The sequence below is a fragment of the Bufo gargarizans genome, chromosome 9, assembly GCF_014858855.1.
Source record: "Bufo gargarizans isolate SCDJY-AF-19 chromosome 9, ASM1485885v1, whole genome shotgun sequence".
NCBI lineage: Eukaryota > Metazoa > Chordata > Amphibia > Anura > Bufonidae > Bufo > Bufo gargarizans.
In genome coordinates, this window is record NC_058088.1 from 1,996,397 (window position 1) to 2,023,463 (window position 27,067).

General features: G+C 43.7%; 1 protein-coding gene across 1 annotated transcript; it reads left to right on the top strand.

The window, feature by feature from the left end:
* The first annotated feature begins 2,602 nt into the window (after positions 1 to 2,602).
* Positions 2,603 to 15,053, top strand: LOC122946528 (olfactomedin-4-like). Its single transcript, XM_044306226.1, has 5 exons — positions 2,603 to 2,659; positions 4,596 to 4,745; positions 5,851 to 6,063; positions 7,714 to 7,876; positions 14,230 to 15,053. The coding sequence occupies exons 1-5, from the start codon at positions 2,603 to 2,605 to the stop codon at positions 15,051 to 15,053; spliced, it is 1,407 nt and encodes a 468-aa protein (XP_044162161.1).
* The last annotated feature ends 12,014 nt before the right edge of the window (positions 15,054 to 27,067 follow it).

The window sequence follows — 27,067 nt, forward strand, 5'->3', positions numbered from 1 at the left end:
GTGATCCGGGCACGGTCAACCAATGCAGAATACAATCCTCTTGTGTGGTGTGGACGAGGAGTACCACACACAACACAACTCTCTCTCCAATCTGGGTTCTGGGTCCCGCAGACTCTGCAGGTCCATCCCCCAGGACCATTACAGGGTGGCCGACTTACTTTTTCCTTTCTCTGTTGGAGTTGGTTTAACATTATCATGATAACATTCATAACAATACTTCCCACTTTCTCTGTCTCTCTACACCTCCTCTATGCAATTTCCTCACTACTCACAGCCAGACTTCTGCCTGTTCTGTGAGCTTGGTATCTTTCAGCCACCCTTTATTTTTCTACATGCTTTTTGTCACTACTCTACACCTTTCATTAGCTTGCTGATGTCCTTCACTGTCTGTCTGCATTCTTTCTTCCTTACTACTTCTGCAGCATCTTATCTCAAGGTTAGCATTCTTCAGCAATATCCTATGAAAGACAGAAAGAACAGAATCTGTCTGGCCTGTGAATCGAGACACCGACAGGCTCAAGGACTGGCCCACCTTCTGTTCTACATGTCCTCCTCAACGGTCTCTGAGTCAGGAGCCTCAATGCTCACAACACCAGCTCCCACGCCACTCTCCTCATCACTACTTGCCCGTCTACCGGAGCAAGCGGCAGATGTCTTCATGTTGGCTGGCCAGTATCTGCTGACTGTCCTCTAGTAGCTCGTCCTCGCTGTATAGTGGGGCTGAGCCCACAGCATATAATACTTCTCTGGCTGAGGGAACAGAAAAGGACAGAGGCAGGTTGAGGACATGTGAGGGCACAGGGCCTGCTCCCGGGCAATGCCAACTAAGGGTTGCGTCTGACGAACCCACCGACTCTTGGCTGGGGGTGTCTGATGTCACTTGGGACAAAGTGGATGACCGAGTCAACCATTCAAGAACCACTGGGTTGCTGGTGAAGACACGACCACTAGATGACACTGGGAGCTCAGGCCTCTGGAAGTGACCCCTGCTGCTAAGCCCCATTACTCTGCTGCGACCTCTGTGCAGGGCCTGGCACTTCTCTGTCTGACATACTGTTAGATCAAATAAATAAAAAGGAAATTAAAACACCCCAAAAAAACTCACTTCAGCACACAATGGCTAAAAAGCCCTTTTTTTACCACTAATACACTTGAAAAAGGGCTTTAAAACATATAAATGCACCACTGACTGACAAATATTTTTTATTTTTTTTTCGCTAATACACGCCACAAAAGGCTTTAAAACATATAACTGCACTGCTGACCAGCAAATATATATTTTCTTTTACCGCTAATACACACCACAAAAGGCTTTAAAACATTTAACTGCACCGCTGACTGGCAAATATATTTTTCTTTTTTCCGCTAATACACGCCACAAAAGGCTTGAGAACAGATGACTGCACCGCTGAACGACAAATATATTTGACTTTTGCCACTAATACACGACAAAAAGGGCTGTCATTTTAGCACTTTACCACACAACGGCTAAGCCCTTTTTTCCCACTAATACAAGCCAAAAAATGCTTTAGAACATATAACTGCACTGCACAAGGGCAAATAAGACGTAGAAATATTTCCTTGTATTAAACCCTGTTAATGGCAGTTTCAAACAGCACTTGCTCCCCAATAACTAGAATGGTTTGCTGGAATTACAGAGCTGTATAATGGTAATTTGGATCCCCAGTCAGTGCAGCAAGGTGTAATAGTATAGTTCCTATTACTCAGGCTGTAACCTCCCCTACTGAACCCTGTTCTACATAAATGCTGGGGGTGTGATCTGAGGTCTGATATGGGGGTCTGATTTGAGGTCTAATATGGGAGTGTGATCTGAGGTCTGATATGGGGCTATAGAGCTCAATGCTAAGTCATTGCTGAAAAACCTCATAGAAGTTTCTCTTGTATTAGGTATGCATATACAAAAGTATAATTTTATATATTTTTTTAGTAATTGTTAAAAATGTATGGCACAAAATAAATATGTAATTACTATATATATATATATATATTGATACCTCTGATATACATGAATGCATAATTCAGGGGAAACTACTACTCAGGTTTTTAGCCATAATATACTGTATTTGTAACAGTTCAACATGGAGCTCTATAGCTCAGTGGTTAAGATTTTTGCCTTTAATGTAGAAGGTTGTGAGTTTGAATCCCCACAGAAAGAGAACAGCTCATAGGTTGTACAGAGTTGGAAAACCCTTTTAAGGAGGTCAGAATATGACAGTGCAAAAAAAAAACTTTTTCAAAGTCTTTATTTCTTTAAGTTATTAAAACACACCACGAAAAACTCCAAAAATCTGATATCACTGCGATCATACTGACCCACAGAATGAGGTTAACATGTCATTTATGATTTATGATCTGAATCCTAAAATTTTTATATGTCTACCTTAAAACCTATAAACCTGTAATTAGCTTGTTTACATCAATAACTGGCCCACATTTTACCACCCAATTTATTATCATCTGTCACAGGAATATTTCATTTATGACATGCAAGTTACCATGTCCGAAGGGGGTGGAGTACAGACATCGGTGTATATATAGTGGGTTAAAACTAGCTGGCGGTATAGAAGGCAAGAAGGACACCATGTTTACCTTCTTCATCTTGCTCCTTGGCATCAGCCAGAATCATGCCGTCAGCTTGGTAAGTTCTCCTGGAAATGCCAATGCAGTGTCTATTTCTTTCTATGTATCATGAGTCAGAACTTTCTTCATTTGGGTTTAGAATGCAAATGCCCTACTAGAGCCTTCTCAGTCATATGGGAGATACTCCAGCCATAATCCGAGTCTATTAGCCAGAACTGTAGCTGTAAATCGGATAGGGATCCCCAAAGAAGCCAAAGGCGGGAAAAAAAAGCAAAGCCAGTCAAAGACCTAGAATACCAAGTTATTTGTCTTGCATGGGTTCTGAACCAGATATTTCTATCTCTGATCTGGTGGAGGCCAACGTTTTGAAAAATATGTTAGACGTATATCAAAGTGGAACTGTCATTTCACTTTTTTAACGTGTATGGACAGTCATGTTAAGTGTGATATATTTTTAGGGAAAATGTTAAGTCTTTAATAAAATGTCCCCTTAGCAACCCTCCAACTTAGCGTTGCTAAAAAAAAAATCTGTCTTCAGTGCTCTACTGAAAGGTGAAGATGGCTAACGGTAAGATACAGAGACAGTCTTCTCAGCCACTCTCCTCAGCGCACCCTCCGCCGATATAGGAAAAAATTGGAGAACAGTAATGGTATGGCGGGCACTCAAATACCTGGCACTGCAAGGAACCGTACAATATGTAGATACCCAAAATTATTTATTAAATACATAATAACAATAATCCCTCAAAAAGGACAATAACTTTTTTTAAACAATATAAGGCTACATGCACACGAACGTTGTTTGTTTCCGTGTCCATTCAGTTTTTTTTGCGGATAGGATGCGGACCCACTTATTTCAATGGGTCTGCAAAAAATGCGGACAGCACACCGTGTGCCGTCTGCATCAGTATGTTCGTTCCGTAGCCCTGCAAAAAAATAGAACATGTCCTATTCTTGTCCGTTTTAGGCATTGTGACAATGGATCCACAAAAAAAGGATGGCCAAACACATACGGTCATGTGCATGTAGTATAGGTGCAGATCTTTCCCTTCTACCTTATGTCTTTGGAGGCTCCAATCCTGGTTTTGGTTCACAATCACTGATGGAAATCACTGACCAAATACTGATGTGTGAATAGGGCCTTAGGGTCCATTCACACGTCGGTATGAATGGTCCGGATCCGTTCCGCAATTATGCGAAACGGGTGTGGACCCATTCATTTTCAATGGGGCCAGAACGGATGCAGACAGCACACTATCTGCTGTCCGCATCCGCACTTCCGGATCCACAATTCCGTTCCCGTAAAAAAATAGAAAATGTCCTATTCTTGTCCGCAACTGCGGACAAGGAAAGGCATTTTCTATTATAGTGCCGGCGATGTACGGACTGCGAAATGCGGAACGCACATTTCCGGTCTCCGTGTTTTGCAGACACGTGTGAATGGATCCTTACAGTTAGACATCTTCAGTGTTCAGTAGAAGACAGATTCTCCTTTACACCTTCAAGATGGCTACAAGTATCAGAATTTTGAGAGACAGATGAGAACCTCAGTGTATATTGTTATATTGCCGGCACTAATAGAATATGCCTATTCTTGTCCACAATTGCGGACAAGAATAGGACATGTTCTATTTTTTTCGGGAACGGAATTGCGGGTCCACAATTCTGTATCCGGGCATAGAAATGAATGGGTCCGCAATTCCGTTCCGCAAAATGCAGAACGAAATTGCGGACATGTGAATGGACCCTTACAGAACGGATGCATCCTGATGTGCAAAATCTAAACGGATCAGTTTAAATGAGATCCTCTGCTGGACCTACCTCATAACCAGAATTAACAACGCAAGTGTGAAAGTAGCCTAAAATGAAAAATACCCAAGGGGTTTCCAATTTGTTGTTTTGAGTTAATTTCAATATAAAACATGGTATAAATAATGAAATTCATATATATTTTCTTATCACAATAACACACTAACACTTTCACTTTTCAACAGATTCAAAATTTCGAGGGCTCTGTGGATGAGCTGGGGGTCTGCCATTGTTCTGTTGTTCTCCCAGATTCTACATTCCCAGCAGATCGTTTGGAGACCTTGGAAATATACAACCGAAACCTGAGTATCAGTGTCCAGCAACAAATCACAAAGGTATAGAGAGAATTTGGGATACTACCCACACTGCATCCTAATATAATAGATATAGATGTCTACTGTCATAGCTATGTACTTTGGAAAGTGCAAGAAAAGAGTTTGCTCAAGCCCAAAATCTTCAATCTATTTGCACTCAAAGATATTGTCTCATGAAGTCATCATCTTTCCAAAAAAGAGGGGATCAGGAAACTCCTTTTATTAGCTACAGCAGTGAGCCTCTAACAAAGAGGAGCTCTCCCTCTCGTAGGACAAAGTCCATATAGGCAAATTGATGGCCATTCAAATATAATCCCCCACCCCTCCCGCCACCACCACCACCAGACCAGTAAAAGTCAGCTAATCACTAGCAGCTTCAATCTATAAAGGGGTGTTCATTAATAGAAAACCCCTTTAGGGAAAGGTCTTCAGGATCAGTCATCGATATCTGATCGGTGGGGGTCCGACTCCCGATACCTCCACTAATCAGCTGTTTGAAGAGGCCACAAATCTTCAGGCCATATGACATCATGTTCATTGGTCACATGACCTACTTGCACTTTAGTCCCATTCAATTGGGCTGACGTGCAATACCAAGCACAGTCACTATCCATTGGATGGCGCTGTGCTTGGTTAGCTGTGAGGAGGCGGCGCCACTCATTGGAGCTCCTCCTCAAACAGCTGATTGGAGGGAGTGTTGGGAAATGGTCCCGCACCGATCCTATATTGATGACTTATCCTGAGGATAGGCCATCAATATGATAATCCCAGAGAACCCTTTTAATCAAATATATCTCCCATTGTTCACATTAAAATTACAGAATCATTAGCAAAAGAGATTTAATGAGGCATCAAAGTCTTTGGAAAAACAATTTTTGAACTTAAATTGAACATACATTTTTCCACCAAAGCTTTGTGACGCACCTAAAATCTAGCTCTCTGTGCCTCTCCATTAAGCCATGTTGATTAGCTTTTTAGCCATAGTTCTCATTTCTTTCTTTTGCATATAATGTTCCTACTTTAGAATTAATTTATTGTCTCAAATTCATGATTGTACAACATTGAGCTGCAAAGTGTCTGTTGCTCCCAATGAATGGACATCCCATAATGTCATCTTCCTCTACAGATCCACCACTATGAGAGTACACTGATTATTTACATGGAGCGACTGGTTAACCTGACCAAACGCGTGGAGGTGATGGAGTTGGGAGGTTTCTCATACACTGAGCTGGAGTTTGAGCTGGTGAAGTTGGAGATCAGAGAAATGGAGGCTTTGATACTGCAGCTGAAATCTTCCATGAATGGCACCAATGTTCTGGTAGAAGCTCTGTATGTGGAGGTAAGAAGGGATATGGACAGGAACAAAGACATAACTTAAAGGTACTGGGCCCCAGTGTGAAATCTGGACCAGGGCTCCCCACCTACATTAACATGTAGGTGGGGTGAATTTGGGCCCAATCAGACACCAGGTTCGGGGTGCGACTGCTACATTTGCACCCCTATAGTTACACCCCCTGGATAGGAGATAGAAAAGATAGAAATGTTTTTCAATAAAATTAAATCTTATGGTAGGGATACTATTGTGAATGTGCACTTTTTGCTTTGTTAAAACCTATCTCCATCTGCTGTATAAGGTGTCCTCCCAATCCTTTATCTCAGTAAAGGAATGGAGCAAGTAACAATCCAATTAATTTTCTCCAATTTTCAATTACAATAAATTGTTTAAACAGGCATCTGTCAGCAGTTTTGCACCTATGACACTGGCTGACCTGTTACATGTGCGCTTGGCAGCTGAAGACATCTGTGTTGGTCCCATGTACTATATGTGTCCGCATTACTGAGAAATTTGATGTTTTACTATATGCAAATGATCCTCTAGGAGCAACAGGGGGCGTTACCATTACACCTAGAGGCTCTGCTCTCTCTGCAACTGCCGCACCCTCTGCACTTTGATTGACAGGACCAGGCAGCGTAAATGTTATCACGCCAGGCCCTGACTTTTCCTTAATTAATTGAAAGAGGAGAGGGCGCAGCAGCTGCAAAGAGAGCTGAGCCTTTAGAAGTAATGACAACGCCCCCGTTGCTCCTAGAGGCTCATTTGCATATATTAAAACATCATCACACATTTTTCAACAGGTCAGCCAGCTTCATGGATACAAATCTGCTGACAAATGCCCTTTAAAATGAAACATGATGATGTTTTGTGCAATCCTGTTGCAGCATTGGGGAACCAAAAACAAGTCTGTGCAGCATGTAAAGGTAGTCTATCATACGGCACATAAACCTTCACTCAGCCTCTTAGGACAAGAAGAAAAGTAAATGCCGATCAGGGGTGCACCACCAATGAGGCCAGGTGAGGCGATCGCCTCAGGCAGCACCAGGTATGGGCAAGAGGGGGGCAGAAGAAGGGCCATGGGCAATGAGCTCTTTCATTGTGGCAAAGGGGTTAGGTTAAGAAATTGGCATGGGGGGGAGCGTTGTTTCAGTTTTTGCCTTAGGCAGCAGAAAGGCTGGGTGCACCCCTGATGCCGATTCTGCACAGGTATCCTGTGTTATACAGTTATGTTTGAGCAATTAGTATTTTAAAAGCAATTTCTGCTTCTGAACCAAATTTACAATATTACATGCTGCAAGCTACTGAAAAACTTTCAAAATACTTTCTTTACTTGCCTGATCATACAGATTTTAGGATACATTATGTTTTCCCTTCCAGTTAGAAATACAGCTACATTCAATTCATTGTAGGAATTAAGATAACAAATTCAGTTAGGCAATGATTACACGGCAAATGGTAAAAATCCAAAGCTGATTCTGTCACGGATTGCCAAAGCAAACTGTTTTAAAGATTACAAAATTAGAACAATAATTCTAAGTTTGAGACATTTTTACCCAAATTATTACTTAGACTATCCCTTTACAATTTCATGTGACGACAAGGTGACCATGTTCTGTGTGCATAGGTTTCAGTGTATTGTGTTGTCTGTTGCAGATACGTAACATTTCTATCATAGTGAACCAGCTGGAAATCTATGACAAGAATAATGTTCTAGTGATCAGAAGGGAAATTGCAGCCTTGCAAAAACGGTTGGAGGAATGTGAAAAGAACCAAACAAGACCTCATCCAAACCCTTCACTTCCTCCAGGCAATTATGGTGAGTTAAAAAATCCTTAAGCTGGCCATACACTTGAGACGACTGATCGGCCACATTGCAGATGATTAGTCACCCATGGGATCGTTCGTATGAACGACTCCACCAGCAACATCCCAACTGGCCGACTAATAAGTCAGGTTTCAAAAAACTCTCCCTGGTCCCTGGCACAATGGAAAATGATCAACTGAATTTGGCCAATCATTCCATTAATATGCAGTTTCAGCCAACATTGGGCATAATTTTCCGGCGGAGCAAATTACAATTGTGGCAGATAACAGTCTGTCATCAGCCATTGCGAACTAGTTTTTCAAGAGACATAAGAGTCGGCAATTCTGGCGATCTTTTGTCTCATGTGTATGGCCACTTTTAGTCAAGGTGCCAAAGTAGTATGATTGGTAAAGCTAAGTTTACATTTAGCTTTTTATGTGGCAATGCCTTCACCCGTTTTAGTAGTTAAAGACAGGAGCACTTTATAGTGGTCACATACAGAACCCTAAATCCAATGCAGAGGTAGAGGCTAACATCAGAACCAGGGCAGATGCCAGGACCCACTAGGCTTGGGGTGTCCACGGCATTCTGGGTAACTATGCTGTAAGTTTTTTAAGACAAAAATTGGATTGACATGGTGGCCACTGTGACTCTGTCACCCAAGAGGCACTTATACCTGGAGCCAGCCCTGTACAGGAGTTACACAATTTACCAATATTCTTTATTTCAAGAGGTCTTAGAAACTCTCATAACTTTTTATTACAATGAATTAAAGCCCAGATTATAAGGCTGATAACAAATGTTTCTGATCATTGGCCCATGTATCGTCCCATGTAAAGGCCCCTTTACACAGGTCAATGAAAGGGGCAATTATCGTAAAGGAGATGTTATGAGTACAGAGGTAAGAAATACAGGATCACTGTCCAGCAAACTCTGCATCTGCTACCTATCTTCCTTTACCAATCCAGTTAGTAGATCTAAATCTACACCTAAGTGTTCACCAGAGCCCATCACAAGGCCAGTTAAACTTGGCTGCTAGGGGCCCAAGTTACATTAAAGGGGTTGTCCAGGTTCAGAGCTGAACCAGGACATACCCATAATTTCCCCCAGGCAGCCCGCCTAATGTTAGCATCAGAGCATTTCATGCTCCGATGCTCTCAATTGCCCTGTGCAGGATCGCGCAGGTCAAAGGCTCTTTCATTTACCACAACACACTGCCGGCCGGAGGCTTCCGCCCAGCAGTGTGTTCAGTGACGTCACTGGCTCTAAAGGGCTGGCTTTAACACTGCCCTAGCCATTTTACAGGGTAGGGAAGCGCTAAAGTCCGCCCATCAGTGCCACCGTGGCAGTCCTAAGGAGAGCCCAGTTCTTCACCGGAACTCCTTAAAAAGCTTTTGCCCTGCTCTATTCAGCGCATGGCAAAGGAGAGCATCAGAGCGGTTCATGCTCCGATGCTTAAGTCAGGGAGGCTGCCTGAGTAAAAATGGATATGTCTGGGTTCAGCTCTGAACCCAGAAAACCCCTTTAAGACAGCAGAAAACAGGTGCAAGCTCACAGGTTGCAGACCTAACAGATGGGAAGCATACGGGGAACATGACATTAGAACAAGCCAGAGTCAAAGCCAGGCATTCACCTGACATAAAATAAATTGTGATTATGTGGTTCGAGGTACATTATGCGGTCACTGAATAACAATTTTACTGTAGCCCACTGGAGTACAGGCCCCAAACATTAGGCATTCACTGTACAGAAAAGATCAAGTGATTATGTGGCTGGAGGTATATTAGACGGTTATTGGACATCAATTTTACTGCAGGCCAGTGGAATACAGGCCCTAAACATTAGGCATTCACCGGACAAAAAAGATCAAGTGATTATGTGGCTGGAGGTATATTAGACAGTCATTGTATATCAATTTTACTGCAGGCCAGTACAAATACATGTCAAATACATGTTTAAAATAACTAAAAATATAAAATTGGATTAAAAACATGTCTAACGAAATCCCCCCTCTTGAATAAACCCCAAATGATAATAGGTGAAATTCGATAACACGTTGTCATCTCAGTTGTTGAATTCCTCCGAGGCCCCAATAATTAGGCATTCACTGTACAGAAAAGATCAAGTAATTATGTGGCTGGAGGTATATTAGTTGGTCATTGGATATCAATTTTAATGCAGGCCAGTACAAATACATGTCAAATACATATGTTTAAAAGAACTAAAAATATAAAATTGGATTAAAAACATGTCTAACGAAATCCCCCCTCTTGAATAAACCCCAAATGATAATAGGTGAAATTCAATAACACGTGGTCATCACAGGTGTTGAATTCCTTCGAGGCCCTAACAATTAGGCATTCACCGGACAGAAAACATCAAGTGATTATGTGGCTGGAGGTATATTAGATGGTCATTGGATACCAATTTTACTGCAGGCCAGTGGACTACAGGCCCCAAACATTAGGCATTCACCGGACAGAAAAGGCCTTTTATGCCGCTGTATTTACATAAGACAGGGACCATTCTTTGTTCTGGGTGGTGGCGGATATGTGTTGGCTGGCATGAGAAAATTCAATTAAACGTGGTCGTCACAGTTGTTGAATTCCTCCGAGATCCACACCTCATTCATTTTTAGAAATGTGAGGTAGTCCACACTATCGTGAGCTAAGTGAGTACGCTTATCGGTCACGATTTCCCCTGCTGCGCTGAACGTCCTTTCAGACATAACATTCGACAAGGGGCAAGCCAAGAGTTCCATGGCAAATTGTGGCAGCCCTGGCCACAGGTCAAGCTTGCACATCCAGTAGTCCAGGGGTTCCTCGCTTCTCAGAGCGTCCACATAGGCCGTTAACCCGATGTAGTCGGACATCTGTCGGTCTAGGCGTTCCCTGAGGCTGGATCTGGAGGGCGGCTGTCGATGGGTTGGCTGCAAGAATGATCTCATATCCGAAGTGACCAACACATCTTCAAACCGCCCTCTTCTTTCATGCGCGGTAGGATTGGTACCCGCAACTGTTTCTCTGTGGGTGGAAATTCCTCTGCCAGCGCCCACAACAGCAGAATGCAGCATCTCTCGCAGCAAGGCCTGGAAATGCTGCATTGTGACAGCCCTCTGTGATGCTGGTAACATGTCCGCCATTTTGTGTTTGCAACCAGTACTGGTCCTTGCCATTTATGCTTTTTATACAGGGGTCCCTCTTCAAACACTGGAGCATGAAGGCCCCCATTTACACTAAATTGGAAGCAGTGGAGCGTCCTGGCTCCTGCTCATCGCCCAGGAGAATTTCGTCCTCGGTCTCCTCCCCACATCCACGGACAACACCAGGGATCCCCGAAAAGATTAAAGCCTGCTCTTCTTGCTCCTCCTCCTCCCCCCAGGCACCATCCTCCTCTGACTCCTCTTCAGACTCTTGCTGACTTGTCTCAGATGGAGTAGCCCCCCTGGGAATTCATTCAGCATTGCGACTTCCTCATCTTCCAGCTCCTGCTCCTTGACGGCTTAAGGCACAATATCACTGATAGTGCCCTGGCTGCGACTGACCAGTTTGGGGATCTCATGAAATGGCAGCAGAAGTCTGCATGCATCGCGCATGAGCAGCCACTGGCGCGGTGAAAAGAAACCAAGCTCCCCAGAACCTGTCCTGCTGCAGAATTCATACAGGTAGTCGTTAACGGTATGTTGCTGCTGGAGCAGCCTATCAAGCATATACAAGGTGGAGTTCCAGCGCGTCGGGCTGTCACAAATCAGACAAGGCGAGCCATGGCCGTGTAAGATCTTCTAAAATGGCCAGAGATTTTTATGGCCTTTCCGAAAGACGTCCTGGACCCCGGGGTATTTAGCAACGAATCGCTGCACGACTAAGTTCAGGACATGTGCCATGCATGACGTGTGTCATTTTGCAATGTTTTAGTGCGCTCATCAGATTGGCACCATTGTCGCACACCACTTTACCAACTGTCAAATTGAACGGGGTTAGCCACTGATCAGCAGTGCAGGACCGGTGTGGCTATTGGCTTCCAGGCACAACAGCCGCAGCACAACGCATGGCAACGTCTCAACTGGCACGTCGAAGGTGGAGTGGAGGACAAATGGGAGGAGAGAGGAGAAGGAGAAGAGGCAGGACATGGAGCGCCGGGAGTGTGGCTTTTTGGGATCTGACGGTGTTGCTACCACTGGGCTCGGTAATGGGAGGCCAGGTGCCTTCTTAAAGTGGTCGTCCCTAGGTGAGTGTTGGACTTACCGCGACTTATGCGTTGACAGCACAGGCTGCAGATGGCAACACTATAGTCAGCAGCTGACACGTTAAAAAAAGCCCACACTGCGGAGCCATGTTCCGGCGTCCTGGGAGCGCCAGATGTGATCGTGCATGGTGGATGGCTCGCTCCAGATACACTTGCAGTCTGCTTTTTGCCTCCTCTGCCTGCTTCTCCTCCTTCTACCCCTATCTGCTGCTCTGTCTCTCCCTCTGAACTCCCCTCCTCTTCCTCTCATGTGGGCACCCACGTGACATCCATCGACACGTCACCTTCACCACCACTGACATTAGAGATCTCGGAGTAGGAAGCAACAGCGGGGACCACCTTCCTTGGGCTGATCTGGGAACTGTCGTCAGACCACTGGGTGGCAGCCGGTGCTACCTCCTCTTCCTGATCTGATGCCAAGAATGGCTCTGCATTAGTAAGGTCTAGGAATGGATGGGAAAATAATTCCTCTGACTCCAGTGGAGGGGCTATGGTGGTGGTAGTGGTGTCTTTGGGGGTGCACACAGCAGAGAGTGAGGAGGGTGAAGATACAGAGGATGAGGAGGATGCAGAAGTGGAAGGCTGAGTGAGCCACTCAATCAATTCTGGTGCGTCCTTTGACGTAATCACCTCCAACTTCTCCAACTTCCTACTTAGGCTCCTGCCTGGTGAACCTGTCCGACCGCTACCACCCCTGCAGAATGGCCTGCCTCTTCCTCTGCCTGTCAGTTTCAAAGTGACCCTGTGACAAAGTCCCTATAGAAGAGCAGTATTTGTGGAAGCAGGTATATTTCAGGCCTCAATCAATATTTGGTGGAAGCCGATATATCAATCCTCTCTATCAGTATTTTGTGGAAACAGGTATATAGAACCCAATAATGAGTATTTGCTGGAAGCTGGTATATCAAACCCCTTAATCAACATTTGGTGAAAGCCGGTGTATTGCAGGCCTCAATCAATATTTGGTGGAAGCTGGTATATCAATCCCCTCTATCAGTATTTTGTGGAAACAGGTATATAGAACCCCTTAATGAGTATTTGCTGGAAGCCGGTATATCAAACCCCTTAATCAATATTTGGTGGAAGCCGGTGTATAGCAGGCCTCAATCAATATTTGGTGAAAGCCAGTGTATCGCACCCCTTAATCCGTTTTTTTGGGGGGCAACAGGTATATCACACCAGTTGCAATTAGTTATTCCAATAGCGTTTGTCCTTCTAGCTGCGGTATCTCAGCAGAAACGCATACAACTGCTGCACAATACAAATACACGAGATGTGTCTTTCGACATGGTTGTTTAAGAAATGAGAAGCAGCTCATTGCACCAGTTGGGGTTAAATAACTTGTTGCCAGCTGAAAGATAATCGCCTATGCAGTAATTATCCAATAGAAGGCTCATAACTATTTGCTTAGTTAAATCCAGGCGGCGACTTTTTTTTGGGACAGACAGTTTACTTTCTATATTAGAAGGTATATTCTAGGTATATCACACCCCTCAATCATTTTTTTTTTTTTTGGGGGGGGGGGGCAACATGTATATCACACCAGTTGCAAATAGTTATTCCAATACCGTTTGTGGGTGCACGTCCCAAGTTGATTCCTTCCACCGTAGGAATCTATGTAAAAACGTAATAGGGACCACCTGATGGTTGTGTCATGGGTCAACGTTCGGCACAATGCAAAATAATATGGCGCCGGCGGACATCGCCATATGTTTGCTTGTTCGCCAAACCGCGAACAAGCAAAGTTCGCCGCGAAACGACCACCGGGGCGAACCGCAAGGCCATCTCTACCCACCACCACCAGGTCGAGAAAGAATGCGTAGATGACTGCACATACTTCTCCATTCAAGAATGTCTGAAGGTTTTATTAGGTCCAATAGCAGTGAATGGAGATTGCTACTAATGTAACCTCTCTATTCATTAGGCCAGAAGAAGAATACCCCTTTAAAGGAAGGAAAGCGTAGGTGCTTTCTTCCAATAGACAACATCAAGCTTGTCCACTGTACTATGCCAAGTTCTCTAACATATGGATTTCAGGGATTTCTAATCACCATAAATTCTACAACAGAAGTTGTTACTGATAATGCTTCAAAATTACATTTTTTTTTTTTATCATGCAGGTACCTGTGAACATGGATCGATTACAAACATCAGTAAACCATTTGTAGTACAACTGAATTATGGAGGACCCGGCTACCTATATGGTGGATGGGGAGCAGATTCAATGGCAGGATCTAATCAGGATATTCAGTGGGTGGCTCCTCTTAGTACAGATGCAAGGTTAATGAATGGTTTACACATCTACAATAAATATAATGATCTCCTGATTTATCAACATGCCATTGCCAGAGGCATCAGTACATCACAATCTGGACAAGGTAGCGGATTGATTATGTTTAATAGCAAAATGTACTATAACTGCTACAACAATCAAAACATATGCAGATACAATCCACATGCCGCTATATTGGAACTCTCAGTAACTCTCCCTAATGCTGCTTACAACAATCGGTTCTCCTACTCGTCCTCAGCGTACCAAGACATTGACATGGCCGGTGATGAAGAAGGCTTATGGGCAATTTATTCTACTGAAGCAAATGCTGGAAATATTGTTATCAGTAAAATAGATCCCATATCTCTTGCAGTAAAACAGACCTGGACCACTGCCCAGTACAAGCCAGCAGTCACCAACGCATTCATGGTGTGTGGTGTCTTGTACGTTACTAGAGCCATCAGCACAAGAAGAGAAGAGATATTTTACATGTATGATACAAAAACTCAGAAGGAAGGGTGGCTGAGCATTCCTCTGGAAAAACCAAAGGAGAAAGTGCAGAGTCTGTCCTACAATCCCAACAATCATAAGCTCTACATGTACAATGATGGCTACTTGGTCAACTACGACCTCTTTTTTGCACCTCCTCAAAAAGATAAGGCTCGAATATAACCATATGAGTCCACACCTCCACAGAGTGTTCATTGCAGAATAGGTCTTCCATGTTTCCCACTAGGACATTGAGGACACCTGGTCAAAAGCAGGACAACTATGAAACCATCCTATACCCCAATATTGTCCTAACTGTGTAAGTCAACTAATGTTCTGGAGATTAGAATAAACATACAATAAATGAATCCAATCTTGCAGTCGTACTACCGTCTGTCTGTTCCCCACTTTCTTTCTAACATAGCCATCGTATGCTAGCATGTAGTAAAGACGAGATAGAACGTAGTATGACCGGGGGATAAGCCTAAACAGGGATTGTTTGCAGTCTCTTACCATGGAGTTGAATAGATCTGCATGGGATCTGTATGCACAAAATGTTGGGAAGAACTGAAGACTATTAGAAAAGTTGATTCTTTTACAAATTTTCATGCATTGAAGACAAAAAAAGAAACCAAAAAATGGAAAATACAGGTGGACATAGCCTTTAAGACTGTCCTAGGGAAAACAGGAACTCTACCTGAATGAACACTGAATTATGACTCTTAATGATGACTAATCTTTCATCTATTCTTAAAGCAGTTGTCTGAGAACTAAAAAAAAAATTCAGAGGTGGCCGGGTATGGTCTTAAAAGTAAGGAAAAAAAACACCACTCACCTGCTCGTAGCATCCTAGCACCATGGTTGCCGTCCTCGCTGTCTACATGCATGTCAATGCCGACGGACAATCAATGGCTTCCGCAGTGATGTGTGCAGTAACGGCTCATGACCGCTAAAGTGGGGCCTGAAGTGGCAGGTGGCGGGAGCCACAACGGTGACAACGAGGCGCTCCGTCCAGATGACTGGTGATTTATTTATTTTTTATATTGAGACTAGAGATGAGCGAATTTATGAAAAGTTCGATTCGGCTGATTCGCCAATTTTTTAAAAAAAATTTGCTTTGTGACGAATTACTTCATCACGAAGAGCATTTTTTGTAAGTAGCGAGTGCAATGAGAGGGAGCTGCGATAGCGCCGCCCCCTGTCATTGTATTCCTCAGATGCCGCGTTCATACATGAGTGTGAAATTAACATTTAAATTTTTTTATCAAACTTACCGCCTCTATTTGCTCGAGAAGGGCCGGCTGCTGCCATCTTGCTTGAAGATCTGGAGCGAAATCTCACACGGCGCGAGATCACTTCATCACGCCGGCCGGCGTGGTGACCTCATACGTCACCACGCACGTGATTTCAGCCACGATCTTTAATCAAGATGGCGGCTGGCGGCCCGTCGCAAGCAAATGGAGGAGGTAAGTATGAATTTTTGTTTTTTACACTATTTCAGGTTAAATCGATTCGCTAACACGAAGCACAAGGAAATTCGGCTTCGAGGCGAATCGAATTTATCCTGAAATTCTGATCGAATTCCACTTTGTGGGATTCGATTCGCTCATCTCTAATTGAGACCATGCCCGACCACCTCTAATTTTTTTTAGGCCTCACACAACACCTTTGCAGCTTAGATTCTAATATTGTGAGTTTGTCTTTGAGCATTATTTTACAGTTTACATGGAATTAATCTACACAAAAAGTCACCAAATCTCTTTCCAAATGCATAGTCATACTTTACTGGTGGTAAATGACAAGCATAGCCCCCTTGCTCAGTGTCTACAAAGAGCTTGCACTGGCATTTTCTGTTGTGGGATGTGTCTGCTTCACACTAGACATTGTACAGTAATGTGATATCTGGAAAATGAGACATCCTACTGCATTTTAAGAGCTTAGTACAGGGATGGCCAACCTGAGGCTCTCCAGCTGTTGCCAAACTACAAATCCCACCATGCCCAGACTGCCTACAGCTATCATCCTACAGCAGGGCATGGTGGGAGTTGTAGTTTTACAAAAGCTGGAGAGCCGCAGATTGGCCATGCCTGGCTTAGTAGAACCAGTAGGAGTGTATCTTTTAATAAGCATGTTCAGCCAGCAATTGAGCCAGCAGAATTGCAAATGCAGCTCTTGAGTATAATACAGGCTATAACACAGCATCAGTACAAGATAATAATTCAGGGGCAAAGATGAGATTTTAAAATGGAAATCTTTGTATGTATTACACCCCCATTTTGTCAATGTTCTACAAAAATGACAACACACAAGGGCACATCTGTAATGTACTTACAAAGCGACTTGATTTTTCATGTAAGGCTTGTTTCACACTGCCAGCATAGTTCTGGCACACAGCCATATTTGTCCAGTCGAATCACGGCATATATGCCAGATAGTGGTCGGATCATCCATTATAGTCAACGGGGCCGGTGGGCATTTCAGGAACATCTGACAATATTGGATGCAGATAGGTCCGGCAGGCTACTCTCTGCTGGAACAACCTGCCGGAACTATGCCGTCAGTGGGAAATAGGCCTAAATTATCTGTGAACTAAAAAATGTGTTCATATGTGGACAACCTTTTTCATGTGATTTAACTAACTCGTATAGATCAAGAGCCACACATCTGAAAATGCTAAGCCTTTATATGCCTGTTTTCTTCTATGGAACCATTTCATCTGTCAGGCTAATTAAATAAAATTTTAAGCAAGCAAATGCAGTGAGCTTCGGTCCATTCATTTACATTCTCTTATTTCTCTCGCTCTCACAACTTACACAAAGAATCTCCGTCACTAAATACTGGTGACTCATGCTTCAGTCAGCATGAATCAGTGACTGGTGCATGAGTCAACAGTATTGAATGCCAGAGATTTTTGGTACACGTTATCCTGAGAAAAACTGTTGGATGACTAGCGAAATGTCTTCAAGAAAAATTACAAGTCCAGTTGTTCTGACCTGTTACTACTGATATACCATGACCTGGATGAAATAGAACCTTCACAAACATCTCTTTCACTAGTTTGGAGCATACTTAAGAGGCATTATGGCTATGGCGGGGCACTAAAGGAGACTTTTACTGTTTTTGGGCTTGCTTACAGTACACTGTTACTTATTTTAGTTTCTTGCATGGTGCCAACATATTCCTTAGCACTTTACAGTTTCACCACTTGCTGCCCCCAGTGGAGCTAAAAATCTAATTATGTATTAGTCAGCAGTAGTGCCCCCAATTTAGCAAGTGATCCCCTTTACACCCCTACTTAGTAAATGTACCTTCTTAGTGTCCTCCATACATTGGTAGTGTCCTCATTAAGTAAATGTGCTCACTTAGTGCCCTTACTAAGTTACTAGGCGAAAATGCCTCTTCTTGCCCTCAAAACAGTGAGAGTGCCCCATTAATACCCACATGTTGTAATAGGCAGCATAGTGGCTCAGTGGTTAGCACTGGTACCTTGCAGCACTGGGGTCCAAGGTTCAAGGTTCAAAGACAACCATGTGCAACATCTGCATTGATTTTGTATGTTCTTGCCATGTTTACGTTGGTTTCCTCCAAATACACCAGTTTCCTCCCACACCTGGAGGAAATCCACATTTTTATGGCCCAGTGGAAGGAAGATGTCATCTAACCACATTTGGGAAGTAATCTAATACTATGGAGAAGATTCATTGATGATGTATTGTTCATTTGGCAGGGTACGGAAGACTCCCTCAACACCTATACAGGGAATCAACATTAACGACAGAAATTTAAGATTCACTATCAATACCAGTAGAACCAATGTAGAATTTTTAGATTTATCAATCTACGTAGACAACAATAAGTTAAAATGTTAAACTTCAATCAAAAACGAGTAATGAAAAATAGTTACCTTCTATACACCAGCTGCCACCTCCCTAGGTGGCTAATCAATATCCCTACAAGCCAGTTCAGAAGGTTAAAACGTAACTGTACAAATAATGACCAATTTGAATTCGAGGCCACAAAACTAAAACAAGAATTTTTAAATAAAGCTTACCACATCGACTCTTTAGAAAAAGTGAGATCCATGGACAGGAGATATTTCTTTACACCCAGTGACAAACCACCAAGACAAGAAGACACACTTCGCATTATCCTACCATTTCATGCCCACCACAAAACAATTGAGACAATAATTAACAGACACTGGTCCCATCTCCTGAAAGACAAAACAATTGGACCCATCCTAACCAAAAAGCCACAGATAACCTACACTAAAGCGGCAAATTTAGGCCTGAAGGTAGCAACTACAACCAAGAGAAATTTAAAAGTCCCATCTAATGCATCCAATTGGCTCACATCCAAGGGCTTCCATAGATGTGGTAAATGTAACAATTGCAATACAACATTTTTCGCGAAGAAAACAACGGAGATTGCATCCACTCACACATACACAACACATACAAATTTCAAATCAAAGATGCCCTCACCTGCGACTCTACTGACGTTATCTATATAATGGAATGCCCATGCTATAAACAATATGTGGGACGCACGAAACGTCCCCTGAAAAAGAGGATCGCAGAACACATGGCCAATATCAGGAAAGGGTTCGATCTACATTCAGTGTCCAGACATTATAAAGATCATCACAACTCAGTGATCCCTCTACTCTAAAATTTGGGGCCCTCGAAAAGGTCCGAAGACATTGGAGAGGTGGCAATCACATAATGAACATGTCCAGAATCGAATCAAGAAGAATTTTTGAATTTGATACCTTGATTCCAGCTGGCCTCAATGCGGAATTGGAGATTTTCGGTTTCCTGTAGATACTCTGGGGCGGGTGCCAATCTGGGATGGGACATCGAGGTCAGGCTGTCTACCAGCATCTCGATCTCCCCTCCTGGGCAGGCTCCCGTCCATACCTTCTCCACTAACCTCTACATCACTAGTCCTCCACATTTGAACCTGGATAAAAAGACAAGAAGGTGAATATGAGTAACGTGAAACATATAACATATTGATCTTCTAGGAACATTAATACTAAATGCATTCACTTCACATGAATTCAACATTTAATCTCACATATTGTAAATATAATAATTAATAAATAATAAATAGAAAATCCAGTAGCACCACCTCTCTAGAAAAGTAACACGATCTGCTAGGAATATTAATATTAAACACATGATCTTAACATTTAATCCTACATATTGTGGATAACAATATAGAAATAATAAGCAGAAAATCCACTAGCACTGGATCACCTCCCCAGTAGTCTTTGGTCTCTAACGCTCTCCAATCGCACCAGTGTGATCACTATCTCACATGTCCATATTTACCCCACATATCATAATGGACAACACTATCATTTGATATAAGATGCTATATATGTGTCATCCACAGATCCCCCCATAACAGTGCCATCCACAGATCCCTCCATAACAGTGCCATCCACAGATCCCTCCATAACAGTGCCATCCACAGATCCCCATAACAGTGCCATCCAAAGATCCCCCATAATAGTGTCATCCACAGACCACCATTAGATCAAAACCCACCAAAAGCACAACTTTTGGTTCAAAATATATTTTTTCTTATTGTCCTCCTCTAAAACCTAGGTGCGTCTTATGGGCCGGTGCGTCTTATAGGACGAAAAATACGGTACATAGAAAAAATTGGGCTAGGCATAACATTTCAATAGATGGTTCCGCAAAAACAGAACGGGCACGGAAGACGTACGGAGTACATTCTGTATGTGTTCCTTTTTTTGCGGACCCATTTACTTTTTGTGGGCAATAATAGGACATGTTCTATCCTTCAACGGAATGAAAAAACGGAAATATGGAAATGGAATGCATACAGAGTACATTCCGTTTCTTTTGCGGAACCATTGAAATGAATGGTTCTGTATACGGAACGCAAAAAATGGCCCGTATACGGAATGCAAAAAACGTTTGTGTGAATGAGCCCTTAGACCTCATGCACACAACCGTTGTGTGTTTTGCGGTCCGCAAATTGCAGATCCGCAAAACACGGATGGCGTCCGTGTGCGTTCCACAATTTGCGGAACGGCACGGACAGCCATTGATATAACTGCCTATTCTTGTCCGCCAAACACGGACAAAAATAGGACAGGTTATATTTTTTTTGCGGACCACGGAACGGAGCAACGGATGCGGACAGCACACGGAGTGCTGTCCGCATCTTTTGCAGCCCCCATTAAAGTGAATGGGTCCGCATCCGAGCCGCCAAAACTGCGGCTTGGATGCGGACCAAAACAACGGCCGTGTGCATGAGGCCTTACACAAACTCCTGTCATCCAAGTCACCACCTGAAAACATCATAGTATTTCAATTTTTGAGGAGGAAAATGATCTGTTCAGAGGACATATTGTATGAGAATCAGGTGACTCAGCTCTGGGACTGATTCAAACAGAGAAGCTACAGCAGACGCTCTGCTCCTATCTCGACACAGCAGGAAATGGCTCGAAATGCCACTCAGCCAATCACTGGCTGCAACAATGACTTGCCTCAGCCACTGATTGGCTGACCAGCATTCCCAACCATTTCCTGCTGTGTCAAGACAACAACAGGAAGTCGAGCGCTATGTGGACCGGGCACCATCAGAAACTGAGGGGGATTGGTGAGGTCACTATAAACTTTTTTTACCCATTTGCAGGCCACGGCACAGCTTCCTTTATAGGGCTGTAGTACACCTCTAAGACCTCCATATACTCAAGAGATAATGTGTTCAAACAAGCTGATTTCAGCTGGACTGGCCGACTATCTTATGTGGACACGTACATCTGCACTCACCCCCAAGATGATGTTCGGAGAAGGAAGGATTGCTAAATTTTACGCCTGATCCTTTTGTTTTTTTACTCCCCTCTCCCCACTAACAACACATGTAGTCGACAGCAATTGACAGCGTATGAGCACGAAAAGGCATGGCTTTATTTAAAATCTACTGTAGATGTCCGTATAGCTTTACAGAGTTATGTTTGTACAGTCGAGAAACTTTGTAGATTTAGGTCTCATACACAAGACCATGAGCATGACTCCAACTACAATCGTATATTGTTATGTATTTTATATGTATCTGGCTGTTTGTACCAGTAAGGAATGGAGAGCTATGGTTGGCAAGGAACGGGGCTAACCACCCTGTTTCTCCTCTCGTGATACGAGTGAGCTGGTCCTACTTCCTGCCAAGAGGGGGAGTTCCAGAGCAACCTGAATGAGGAGAGGAAGCACACTGCTGAACTCCTGCTCCTAAGAAGGATTCTCCAAAAAGAATAAATACAGCCTCAAGTAAATCCTTGAGAAGACAGACAGGAGAGTAAGCAGCTACTATCAGCATTAAAAGACACTGCTGTAAGGTGAGGGACTACGGCTAAGACACCCATCACCCAGACTACTACTAGGTCAGTACAATACAAATGCTAAATTGCAGCCATCCAACCTGCCTCCATATTCCTTCATCAGGGCCACTATCACTCCCATTCTCTGCAGGGCTTGCTGCACATTCACACATGCTTCGCAAACCATGGATCTGCAAAAATATAGGTGTGTGCAATGGCCCATAGAAATGAATGTGTCAGTGTTTAATCGATAAAAAATGCATATAGCACGCATATGAAAAATACGGTCCTATGGATAGGGCCTAAAGGGAAGTACATGACCTCAGCAGACTTAACGTACACATCTGAGATGTGTGAGTACAGATTGTGCTCATATTAGGTGTCATATTCTCCAGTTCATGATATAAACAGGCGGTGATTTCCTGCTAAATGTCTCAATATTTCCCGGCTAATCACCGTTATATAACCACCGAACAATGGGATGTTTGATCTGCTGCAGAGGAATTATGTTACAGAATACACCCGGCTAATGTATCATGGATTTAGGGAATTCTAGGAAGAGAGATAGAACAGAGACAGAAAGAGAAGACAGATTATGAACAAACTGGACAGTATTCAGAAAAAAATGTTGCAAAAGAATCTATTGTTTTTCGGTGGTAAATTGGCCACAATTGAGGTGTCATCATAATGAATTATTAAAAATATGCAACCGTTTTGTGTTTGCAGCACTCAGGCTGAGCTGTCTGCCTATGGTCTATGCCTATTTTTTACTAAATTTGTGCATACATTGCTCAGCTCATCAATCACCCTAGTTCCCCCCCCCCCCCCCTCTGTCTAAAACAGGCGATATGCTGTTCAAGCGCGACTGTCGAATGACCATCTGGCTTTGCAGGGTGCATTCATTAATTCAATGGAAAAAAAACACAGCCACCATGCCAGTCCACAGACCACAGGTTAAGGGGGTTGTCCCATGAAAAATATTCTACTTTTTTAAAACCAGCTCCGGGATGTGAATACTTTTGCAATTGCATGTAATTAATTATTTAGCCTACCCACTTGGTTATTCAATAAAATCTATCTGCATAGCGCCATCTGCTGTTTGTTCTTTTCCTTATTTCTCTGTCTACCTTGCTGAGGTGGACGCACATGCTCAGTTGCATCCTTCTACTGCTACCGCCCTGTCTTCTGTTAGAAGCTGTGACAGCTGCTGCAGAAAGGACACACCCTAAGGAAGGACACAACTCTTGAACTGCCAACTTGAACAAATCTAACTGAGCAACTGGAACAATGAATGTGGAGATCTCTGAATCCATGTCAGGTCCAGGGCCGGTTCTAGCTGTTAGGAAGAGATTGTCATGTCCTATATGATGTCTGATTTTCATTTTTTACATTAATCATGAGATAACCCCTTTAAGAACCTAGGTCCTAAATCTCCAAAATGGTGGCTTTCAGGAAAGTCTAACTTGGTGGGAAGCAAGTGGTAGGGGATGCAGTGAGATACGACATCACCGTATGATCACTGAGGGGTATGACCCTTGGGACCACCACCTATCCTGAATATAAAGGGGTCACAGTGCTAATTTACAGCTGAATCCTTTTCTATATTATCCCAATCACTTCAATGGAGCTGTGCAGGGTAAAACAGTAAGGCCGCATGCACACGACCGTGGTGTGTTTTACGGTCCGCAAATCGCAGATCCGCAAAACACGGATGGCGTCCGTGCGCGTTCTGCAATTTGCGGAACGGCACGGACAGCCTTCAATATAAATGCCTATTCTTGTCCGCAAAGCGTGGACAAGAATAGGACATGTTATATTTTTTTGGCGGGGCCACGGAATGGAGCAACGGATGCGGACAGCACACGGAGGGCTGTCCGCATCTTTTGCGGCCCCATTGAAGTGAATGGGTCCGCATACGAGCCGCCGTTTTGGCCAAAACAACGGCCGTGTGCATGAGGCCTAAAGGTGACATAATGCTGCACCCTTCTCTGGACTGATGGAGATCCTGGAGGTCAATCCTGCTCTGATCATACCTAGTGATATGCACATACCTGCCAACAGTCCCAAATCAGACCTCATATAGTACACGACAATCTCTTTTTAACAAAGCTAGAACCAGCCCTGTACCTCACATGGATCCAGAGATCTCCCCATTCATTACTCCAATTGTTCTTCTAGATTTATTTCAAGCTGGCAGCTCAGTGGGTGTGTCCTTTCTCAGGGGATGTGTCCCTTCTGCTACAGCTGGTGGCAGTTGAAGGATGGACCTGAGCATGTGTGTCAACCTCAGTGAGCAGGACAGAGAAAGTAGAAAAAGGGCAAACATCAGGTGGCGCTCTACAGATAGATTTCAGTGAATAGCTCAGCGGCTATGCTAAATTCATAATTACATGCAACTACAAAAGTATTCAGAGGCGTGCAGTAGGGACGGGTAGTGCCCCATAAACTGCTACAGGGGCCAGTTTAGGGGTCTTTAAAACACCAACGTTGTACGGAGCGTAAATGCAATGCAAAATGTACCGTAAATTGGTACAAGTAAAAAAACTAATGACCACAAACCTAATCCCCTGTATGCAAAATATGTGAATATGACAACGTAAAGCACAATGGGGCTATAATGCAGTACTTATAGGACCATGACATTAGGTGCTATAATCCCCGACACTTGTCACCATACACCCGTAATCCTGCTTTCTACAAACAGGTCATTGATACGGCTTACTACACCCTGTAATCATCCCAAGAACATCATTTTAGGATCAAGATAACATAGCTGTAAGAGAGCAGGGGGAGGGGGTCAGAGTGCGCTGGGGGCTCAGCATCCACCTATATAACTCCCAGCATTGTGGGCACAGAGCACTGTCGGTTTATCCCAAATGAAGATGCATCTCTGCCTCCTGACACTGGTCCTGCTCCACGGTGCAGTCGGATTTGTGAGTATATGGCTTCTTTCTTAGAGCAATGCCGGCCGTTTACATATTAGCAAAGTTCACCCGCATCTATAACCATGAAGGGCTCACACACATGGCTACAGCCTAATTTTCACAGCGGTGCCTTGACGGTGTCTGTAAGTGCCTCTGATGTCATATGACATGACGCTGCTTCTGACGCAGAATATGTCCGCACACACAGGCTATAGACGGGCATCCTCCCTATCCTGTCCCATAATGAGGGTCAAAAACAGGGTACATGGATTCATTCTGAGCTTTGATTTTCAGAGCTCCAAATCCCCAACATAGACAATTATAGGATATGAGCCACCACTAGAGGGAGCTTAGGAGCTTAAAGGATACTTAAAAAGTTCACTTATAGTCCCGCAAATGCAGTAGAAAATGAAACACATACATCTTTCGCTGCACCCCCGGTCCGGTCCTGCTGTCTGGCTACAGACTGTAAGGGTCCATTCACACGTCCGCAATTTCGTTCCACATTTTGCGGAACGGAATTGCGGACCCATTCATTCCTATGGGGCAGCACGATGTGCTGCCCGGACACGGAATTGTGGACCCGCACTTCCGGGTCCGCAATTCCGTTCCCGAAAAAAATAGAACACGTCCTATTCTTGTCCGCAATTGCGGACAAGAATAGGCATATTCTATAGTGCCGGCAATGTGCGGTCCGCAAAATGCGGAACGCACATTGCTGCTGTCTGTGTTTTGCGGATCCGCGGCTCCGTGGATCCGCAAAACACGTTGCGGACGTGTGAATGGACCCTTATGAAGACTGCTGCAGCCAATCTCTGTCTTCAGCTTTAGGGGAGCAGGGATTGGCTTTGACGGTTACATGATGCCGTATACCTGCGGTCTGTAAAAAGACGGCGAGAAAAGGACTGTCGAGGCAGAAAATGGTGCGTAATTTTTTTTACAGCATTTGGGAGTATTAGTAGGATTTTTAATTATCTTGGACAACCCCCTTCAAAGGGGTTTTCAGGGACTTAACTATTGACGACTTTTCCTTACACCGGATGTAGCGCCTGGTCACTGCGGCGCTCCTCAGAGTCACTTGAATGGGTGCAGTGCTGCAATAACCACTACACAGGGTACAGGGCGGTGCAGTTCTGTGCCCAGCTCCCGATCTGATATTGATGACCTATGCTAAGGGTAGGTCATCAGTAGTTTAATTCTGGAAAACCCCTTTAATGCATACTATTTTCTTACTCAGCTCAAAGTATAAAAAGTTCCTGAGTTCCACCAGTGGTGACTGCAGGAAGCCCCCGTCCTCTTCTGCATCACTGTGCCTATGCAGCCTTAGAGCTCTGCTATACAGATATAATTAGAAATGAATTGGCAAGAATATTGGACCTAAAACAGCAGAACATTGATGTGGTGGCTATAAGTGGACTTGTGGGACATTCAGACCTTGCTGGGGCTCCTCTTCACTACAAGCATCCCAGTTTTATTAAAGGGAACCTGTTACACTTTACATGCCGTCCAGTCTTCAGGCAGCATGTTATAGAGCAGGAAAAGCTGAGCAGATTGATATATAGTATTTTATTCACTCGTACTATGCTTAGGAATCCGGTGGGTGGTCCTATCAGTGATTGACAGCTGACAGCTGTGTGACTGTGCATACAAAGATAGCTGTCAATCACAGATAGCACCGCCCACTGGACTACTAAGCATGAAAGAGCAGAGATATAAATGAAGGAAATATAAGTTATAAGGGTTTTCCGAGATACAACTTTCCTTCAATAACTTCCTTCCTTAAAAGGGTTTTCCGAGACATAAGTACTGATGACCTATCCTCTGGATCGGTGAGGGTCCCAGGTGTCGGAAACAGCTGTTTGAGAAGGCACTGGCGCTCCTGTGAGCTCACCAAAAACAGTGCCATACATTGTATAGTG